The sequence below is a fragment of the Coregonus clupeaformis genome, chromosome 30, assembly GCF_020615455.1.
Source record: "Coregonus clupeaformis isolate EN_2021a chromosome 30, ASM2061545v1, whole genome shotgun sequence".
NCBI classification, from domain to species: domain Eukaryota; kingdom Metazoa; phylum Chordata; class Actinopteri; order Salmoniformes; family Salmonidae; genus Coregonus; species Coregonus clupeaformis.
Window position 1 is genome coordinate 24849032 of NC_059221.1, and position 9312 is coordinate 24858343.

Sequence of the window (9312 nt, forward strand, 5' to 3'; positions counted from 1 at the left end):
GTTAGATAGCGTCAGTCATCTATCGTTAATGGTTAGATAGCGTCAGTCGTCTATCGTTAATGGTTAGACAGCGTCAGTCATCTATCGTTAATGGTTAGACAGCGTCAGTCATCTATCGTTAATGGTTAGACAGCGTCAGTCATCTATCGTTGATGGTTAGATAGCGTCAGTCATCTATCGTTAATGGTTAGACAGTGTCAGTCTTCACAGGTGTTCATGCTCCTTAGATGCATTGTCTCATCAGAATCATAATTTTGATTGCAGCTGAAACTAATTAATTGCTCATTTCTAATTGAAAGTCAGCTAGAAGATGATTCAAGCTTTGCCCAGTGGCCCTGCAGGCTTACCAGCCTGTTTCTGCTTCAAAGCAGCAGAGGTTGATGACATATTGGATCCCTTTTGTCAAAGTCAGGCTGTTTAATTTGAGAGCTCGCCCTCTCTCCCCCTTCTCTCCCCAGGTGTACCTCCTGCGTGAGCAACCCCTTCCCCTGTAACTGGTGTAAATACCGCCACATCTGCACCAACAACCTGGCAGAGTGCTCCTTCCAGGAGGGACGTGTCAGCAGCGTGGAGGTAAGAAACTATACTGCACACACAGACACTAATGAATAGCCATCTCACAGCAGACTGAACACAGGATGAGGCCGCCGGGGTGACAGGAAGTGTGTCCGTGGAGGTGCCTGCCTGGTTCTGTTATTCATATGAGCTCAGCACTGCGGTCCTTTACAGCCCGTAGAGAATCCAACCTGGTCATGGCCCTGTGAACCTGGGTCAGGCTGACCCCATCATCTAACACACTGCTCCCATTGTTTTGTGTGTGATCCACTACTGCAGGGACACATTGTCTGCACTGTTCGGGAACTAGCTTCTTGGAGTGGTCTTAAAGTCCCATTCAGTCCTGAACTTGGCATTCTTTGTCGTATTGAACCATAGATATTTTGTTCTCCAATCTTATTAAAAGCAAATGTAATTTCCTTTTGTTTATATACAGGCACTTTAAGATGGGTGGTAATATCCCCCCCAAAAAATGTTTAGCAGTAAAGAGGAGCATAAAGTAGGGAACTTGGTTAACAAGAAGCTTGTGCTATAGTGTGGTATAATAATACACTCAGGGTTCTTCTAAGATCCTCAAAGTGAATATAACTGGAAACCTGTTAAATCACCATGCACTGCAAAATCATTCTGGCTATGGATACGAAGGATATCAACACATTAACATCAACACGCCAGAGGATATACTGATTGAACTTGCTCTGCTGGGAGTTTACCTCATATTTGGATTTTTGAATTCTGCTTTGCCACTAAAATCATAGTAAACACAGAACTAAAATATTGTGTTATTGTTGTTATTGTTATGCTGATTAGTAATAATAATAATACAAAATGAACCCCAAAAGGTTATTTGAGGAACCATTAAAGGGGGTTCTTTGAAGAGCCCGTTTAAAGGGTTCTTTGAAAAACTTGTAGAGGTTCCCGCACAGTTTTAATTCGAAGAACCCCTAAAAGATCTTCTCCAGGAACCTTTTCTTTTTAGACTGTACTGTGTGATTTTTTCTCTCCATGGTACCTCACAATATTTGGTCCAATGTGATATTTGATGTTATATATATATATAAAAACCTTCATCAGTTAGTATTTCTCTGCTCATTCCCCAACCATCCAACTTGGCCAAATGATGGTTTAGTGAAAGAGAGTGACACCAGAGTAATTGGGCTTCCAAAAGGCTGCGTCTCATAATGGCTTCGCATCAATCCTACCCTTCTCAGTACACACTTGACTGGGCTACACACCAGCTGAGAAGCCCAGGGCAGGAGTGAAGGTTCAACACTGTAGCGGGGGGTTTTCAGCAAGTGATGCCATGCAGTAGAGTAGCACCTTCACATGACTGGGTTGCAGACCGGGTGAAATCTGCTCTTGTTTACATTTCAGTCATTTAGCAGACGCTCTTATCCAGAGCGACTTACAGGAGCAATTATGGTTAAGTGCCTTGCTCAAGGGCACATCGGCAGATTTTTTGACCTAGTCGGCTCAGGGATTGCAACCAACAACCTTTCGGGTTACTTGCCCAACGCTCTTAACCGCTAGGCTACCTGCCTGTCTTCTCGCAGAAGATTCTACCAACTTGTAAACATACACGTTCTGTTCAAACACGATTGATAACACAAAATGATGATAGATTAGCAATGAACATTGAGTTGAACAGAATGAGGAAAATTCCCCTCATTATCCTATGGTCTTAGCAGGAGAATCATAATGGATAATGAAGATGGAGACTAATATATAGGCATCATATAAGAATAGCTCCCCTAATTAACAACCACCTTATTTTACAAGAAGAACAATCTCAAATCAAATCAAATCAAATTGTATTTGTCACATGCGCCGAATACAACAGGTGTAGACCTTACCGTGAAATGCTTACTTACAAGCCCTTAACCAACAATGCAGTTCAAGAAATAGAGTTAAGAAAATATTTACTAAATAAACTAAAGTAAAAAAAATTAAAATTACATAACAATAACGAGTCAATGTGCGGGGGTAATAAACAGCGAGTAGCAGCATTGTAAAAACAAAGGGTGGCCATTTGATAGCCACCAATTGTAAATGGTCCAGGTGGCCCTTTGATGAATTGTTCAGCAGTCTTATGGCTTGGGGGTAGAAGCTGTGTTCAGAACCAGGCTCAGGAGTGACTGGGGGAGAAAAGGGAAGTTAAGAGAAAGAGGAGAAGCGTCCCTTTGTAACGGGGGTGGAAACACGCACCCTTCGGCTTTTGGCACATTAGAATTTTACGCTTAACTGAAAATCAAAGAGATGCCTTATCTGGCCCTATCAGACAGAGGCAGCCAGCAGCGGAGCGGGCAGGGCCTACCCGTCACAGCCTCCCCCAGCCTCCCCCAGCCTGCCCCAGCCTGCCCCAGCCTCCCCCAGCCTCCCCCAGCCTGCCCCAGCCTCCCCCAGCCTGCCCCAGCCTCCCCCAGCCTCCCCCAGCCTGCCCCAGTCTCCCCCAGCATGCCCCAGCCTCCCCCAGCCTGCCCCAGCCTGCCCCAGTCTCCCCCAGCATGCCCCAGCCTCCCCCAGCCTCCCCCAGCCTGGTCCAACCTCCTTGCCTCCCAGTTCCACGATTGACAATCTCCTTATTTCACCCCTAAAAAAAGGAATTACTCAGCGAAAAAGAGTGACTCATGCACTGCTGATACTGGAAGGGGAATATGTTGGAGAAGCAGGCCAGTATAGACTCCTCTTCCTCTGCACCCACAGTGAAAGAAAGAAAGAAAGAAAGAAAGAAAGAAAGAAAGAAAGAAAGAAAGAAAGAAAGAAAGAAAGAAAGAAAGAAAGAAAGAAAGAAAGAAAGAAAGAAAGAAAGAAAGGTTGATTCACAAAGGAGCGCACATATCATGGGAGGATTTTAGAAGTAGACTTGGACTGGTATGCTGCGATAAACAAGCCAGGGGGAAGAATCCATTTTGATGTGGGCCGGCTGGCTGCCAGAGTTTTTGTACTTCTTAGTCTATTATTCAACTGATAGTGTTTCTGTCCAGTGATCAATGTGTCAGTTGTCCAGGTTTGAAGCGTCTCTATCTCTGTGTCTGTGTGCATATGCTTGTCTGTCTGTGTGTGTATGTGTATGATTGTGTTCAGTGGAGCGTGTCTCATCTGCAGCCCTGCCCTCCAGTGTGCTACCATGGCTGTGTTGGCCCTGGGTTGGAGAGGTGCTTCAGAGAAACAGCGGGGGCACTCCAAACAGACAAACAGACAGAGAGCGACACGGCTGTGGGCTGGGGGGAGGAGATGTGTTGCTCTGCTCTGAACAGGTTTCTCCCCCATGGCTCTCCAAGGACACGCCAGCCAGCCAGATCCTACTGTATAATCCACAGCACAGTAGCCTTCTTCAGCCCAGGAGTGTGCAGAAAGAGATAGGACTGGATCAGAGCAATAGCTGAGCTCCATCCAAACTCACCGTCCTCCACAAGGCTGCATGGCTCACAGGAAATGAGAAATGAAAAAATGACAAACAAACCCCTTTCCCACTTATCTATTGAAGAAAAGTTGTATTATGTACAGTGAGGGAAAAAAGTATTTGATCCCCTGCTGATTTTGTACGTTTGCCCACTGACAAAGAAATGATCAGTCTATAATTTTAATGGTAGGTTTATTTGAACAGTGAGAGACAGAATAACAACAAAACAATCCAGAAAAACTCATGTCAGAAATGTTATAAATTGATTTGCATTTTAATGAGAGAAATAAGTATTTGACCCCTCTGCAAAACATGACTTAGTACTTGGTGGCAAAACCCTTGTTGGCAATCACAGAGGTCAGACGTTTCTTGTAGTTGGCCACCAGGTTTGCACACATCTCAGGAGGGATTTTGTCCCACTCCTCTTTGCAGATCTTCTCCAAGTCATTAAGGTTTCGAGATTGATGTTTGGCAACTCGAACCTTCAGCTCCCTCCACAGATTTTCTATGGGATTAAGGTCTGGAGACTGGCTAGGCCACTCCAGGACCTTAATGTGCTTGTTCTTAAGCCACTCCTTTGTTGCCTTGGCCTTGTGTTTTGGGTCATTGTCATGCTGGAATACCCATCCACAACCCATTTTCAATGCCCTGGCTGAGGGAAGGAGGTTCTCACCCAAGATTTGACGGTACATGGCCCCGTCCATCGTCCCTTTGATGCGGTGAAGTTGTCCTGTCCCCTTAGCAGAAAAAACACCCCCAAAGCATAATGTTTCCACCTCCATGTTTGACGGTGGGGATGGTGTTCTTGGGGTCATAGGCAGCATTCCTCCTCCTCCAAACACGGCGAGTTGAGTTGATGCCAAAGAGCTCGATTTTGGTCTCATCTGACCACAACACTTTCACCCAGTTCTCCTCTGAATCATTCAGATGTTCATTGGCAAACTTCAGATGGGCCTGTATATGTGCTTTCTTGAGCAGGGGGACCTTGCGGGCGCTGCATGATTTCAGTCCTTCATGGCGTAGTGTGTTACCAATTGTTTTATTGGTGACTATGGTCCCAGCTGCCTTGAGATCATTGACAAGATCCTCCCGTATAGTTCTGGGCTGATTCCTCACCGTTCTCATGATCATTGCAACTCCACGAGGTGAGATCTTGCATGGAGCCCCAGGCCGAGGGAGATTGACAGTTCTTTTGTGTTTCTTCCAATTGCGAATAATCGCACCAACTGTTGTCACCTTCTCACCAAGCTGCTTGGCGATGGTCTTGTAGCCCATTCCAGCCTTGTGTAGGTCTACAATCTTGTCCCTGACATCCTTGGAGAGCTCTTTGGTCTTGGCCATGGTGGAGAGTTTGGAATCTGATTGATTGATTGCTTCTGTGGACAGGTGTGTTTTATACAGGTAACAAACTGAGATTAGGAGCACTCCCTTTAAGAGTGTGCTCCTAATCTCAGCTCGTTACCTGTATAAAAGACACCTGGGAGCCAGAAATCTTTCTGATTGAGAGGGGGTCAAATACTTATTTCCCTGATTTAAAATGCAAATCAATTTATAACATTTCTGAAATGCGTTTTTCTGGATTTTGTTGTTGTTATTCTGTCTCTCACTGTTCAAATAAACCTACCATTAAAATTATAGACTGATCATTTCTTTGTCAGTGGGCAAACGTACAAAATCAGCAGGGGATCAAATACTTTTTTCCCTCACTGTATGTATAGACCTGTTTAGCATGTTCAAGCCCTGAGTAATGTGTTGTCATTTAGATTAGGTGGCATCATTAGTCAGTGTATTCAGTGATGTTTTGATGACTACTATTGACATTGGATAGATGGTCCCTCATCACTGGTCCTTCACCAGGTTCATTAGGGTGGGAAAGGTAATCCCTGTGGGGAAGAACAGCAGTAAACTGTTTGGTTTCTGAGAGCGAAATGTTTTGAATCTGTGAAACCTGATATGGGTTTAAAAAGATCTAACCTAACTGTGTGCTGCAAAACTAATGATAGAGTCCAAATCTTGCATACAGACTTTTTAAATAGGCTTGAGAGAAAGGTTGTTTTTTTACTACTTAATTGGTTTGTTAAACTGAGAGATAGCAGAGTTGTTCACGACCAAGGATGCTCTTTTATTCTCAGCCTCAGCTCCTCAATTGAGAGGATCAAAGTAGGAATCGATTTTCCATATGAGGAGAATCTTCTGGCCCCGCCAGCCAGCCAGCCACAGAGACCAACAGACAGACAGGTAGATAGATACTGTGCTGCCTGCTCCGTCTCACATTTTCCCCCACATTATTAACCATTACACTAAAGTTAATAACACCATGCAGATATGTAACCTTAAAGGGAGCTCCCCGTCAGCTCAGGGGCAATGTCTCACTGAGACTCCTAATACTTAGTGAGAGCTCAGGGGGAATGTCTCACTGAGACTCCTAATACTTAGTGAGAGCTCAGGGGGAATGTCTCACTGAGACTCCTAATACTTAGTGAGAGCTCAAAGACACATTTTCATATTGGCCTTTCCCAGAGGACCCCTGAGATCAAACAGTGTGCTGCTGGGCTCTCCAAAACAACTGTTCCCCTCGGCGCTGTGTCTCAGTGGGGCGGCCCTTTATTAACGAGCGACAGCCCAGTAATTAATTGTGGGATGAGTGACAGAGGAGCCATTATCCCGGCAGGAAGTAAGGAAGTGGTCCTGGCACTCAGCGGTGGGCAGGGGCCACAGAGGATAAGGAAGTGACACTGTGTGCTGCTGTCACCAGCAGCACATTACTGAGCCCCTTCCACAGAAACCAGTGGCCCATTACTCACTGTGTAACCAGAGGCCACTGGACTGCCACGCTGGCCCTGCGGAGGGCCCCTTCCCAGTCTTCTCTTCTCATGCCAAACAGGAGTGACGATAAGCTATCTTATTTTTACAAAACACTTTGCAAGTAAAACATCAAGATCAGATTGGTTCCCATCATGCTTTGTTATTGATAACAGCCTGTATGTGAGAATTTTCTAATACCTCAGTCTACCGGTGTTTGTTGCACAAACTGGCTTGAATCCATCTCTGTCATCAAGGGATATTTCCATGTCAGCTATGATATCATAACAGTTCTTTTTTTAAGATGATTGCTTTTCTATTAGTTAGAAAATGTTAATATCTATCTACACTGAACAAAAATATAAATACAGCATGCAACAATTTCAAAGATTTTAGTGAGTTAATGTTCATATAAGGAAATCAATCAATTAAAATAAATTCTCATTAGGCCCTAATCTATGGATTTCACATGATTGGGAATGCAGATATGCATCTGTTGGTCACAGATACCTTTAAAAAAAGGTAGGGGTGTGGATCAGAAAACCAGTCAGTATCTGGTGTGACCATCATTTGCCTCATGCAGTGCAACATATCTCCTTCACATAGAGTTGATCAGGCTGTTGATTGTGGCCTGTGGAATGTTTTCCCACTCCTTTCCTGGCTGTGCGAAGTTGCTGGACATTGGCGGGAACTGGAACACGCTGTCGTACACGTCGATCCAGAGCATCTCAAACATGCTCAATGGGTGACATGTCTGGTGAGTGTGCAGGCCATGGAAGAACTGGGACATTTTCAGCTTCCAGTAATTGTGTACAGCTCCTTGCGACATTGGGCCATGCATTATCATGCTGACACATGAGGTGATGGCTGCGGATGAATGGCACAACAATGGGCCTCAGGATCTCGTCACGGTATCTCTGTGCATTCAAATTGCCATCGATAAAAGGCAAAAAAGTGTTAGTTGTCCGTAGCTTATGCCTGCCCATACAATAACCCCACCGCCACCATGGGGCATTCTGTTCACAACGTTGACATCAGCAAACCTCTCGCCCACACGACGCCATACACGCTATCTGCCATCTGCCCGGTACAATTGAAACCGGGATTCATCCGTGAAGAGCACTCTTCTCCAGTGGCCATCGAAGGTGAGCATTTGCCCACTGATGTCAGTTACGAAGCCAGAGGCAGCGCTCCTAGTGGCCGGGGACTTTAATGCAGGGAAACTTAAATCCGTTCTACCTCATTTCTACCAGCATATTAAATGCAAATCTGACCATAACTCTATCCTCCTGATTCCTGCTTATAAGCAAAAACTAAAGCAGGAAGCACCAGTGACTCGGTTAATAAGGAAGTGGTCAGATGACGAAGATGCTAAGCTACAGGACTGTTTTGCTAGCACAGACTGTAATATGTTCCAGGATTCTTCCGATAGCATTGAGGAGTACACCACATCAGTCACTGGCTTCATCAATAAGTGCATCGATGACGTTGTCACCAGAGTGACCGTACGTACATACCCCAAGCAGAAGCCATGGATTACAGGCAACATCCGCACTGAGCTAAAGGGTAGAGCTGCCGCTTTCAAGGAGAGGGACTCTAACCCGGGCGCTTATAAGAAATCCCGCTATGCCCTCCGACGAACCATCAAACAGGCAAAGAGTCAATACAGGACTAAGATTGAATCATACTACACCAGCTCTGACGCTTGTCGAACGTGGCAGGGCTTGAAAACTATTACAGACTACAGAGGGAAGCACAGCCGTGAGCTGCCCAGTGACACAAGCCTACCAGACGAGCTAAATCACTTCTATGCTCGCTTCGAAGCATTCATGAGAGCATCAGCTGTTCCGGATGACTATGTGATCACGCTCTCCGTAGCTGATGTGAGTAAGACTTTTAAGCAGGTCAACATTCACAAGGCCGCAGGGCCAGACGGATTACCAGGACGTGTACTCCGAGCATGCGCTGACTAACTGGCAAGTGTCTTCACCGACATTTTCAACCTCTCCCTGACTGAGTCTGTAATACCAACATGTTTCAAGCAGACCACCATAGTCCCTGTGCCCAAGAACACTAAGATAACCTGCCTAAATGACTACCGACCCGTAGCACTCACGTCTGTAGCCATGTAGTGCTTTGAAAGGCTGGTCATGGCTCACATCAACACCATTATCCCAGAAACCCTAGACCCACTCCAATTTGCATACCTTCCCAACAGATCCACAGATGATGCAATCTCTATTGCACTCCACACTGCCCTTTCCCACCTGGACAAGAGGAACACCTACGTGAGAATGCTATTCATTGACTACAGCTCAGCGTTCAACACCATAGTGCCCTCAAAGCTCATCACTAAGCTAAGGACCCTGGGACTAAACACCTCCCTCTGCAACTGGATCCTGGACTTCCTGACGGGCCGCCCCCAGGTGGTAAGGGTAGGTAACAACACATCTGCCACGCTGATCCTCAACACAGGGCCCCTCAGGGGTGCGTGCTCAGTCCCCTCCTGTACTCCCTGTTCACCCATGACTGCATGGCCAGGCATGACTCCA

The 9312-nt window shown here is 45.7% G+C and overlaps 1 protein-coding gene across 2 annotated transcripts in view; it reads left to right on the plus strand.

Moving 5' to 3' along the window:
* The window catches only part of LOC121546058 (plexin A3), a 165441-nt gene that overhangs the window by 108896 nt on the left and 47233 nt on the right, over nucleotides 1–9312 (plus strand). For both annotated transcript variants that reach the window (XM_045209508.1, XM_041857064.1), the window contains exon 9: nucleotides 459–573. In XM_045209508.1, the coding sequence (XP_045065443.1) occupies nucleotides 459–573 (115 nt within the window). The remainder of the gene's footprint in view (nucleotides 1–458; nucleotides 574–9312) is intronic.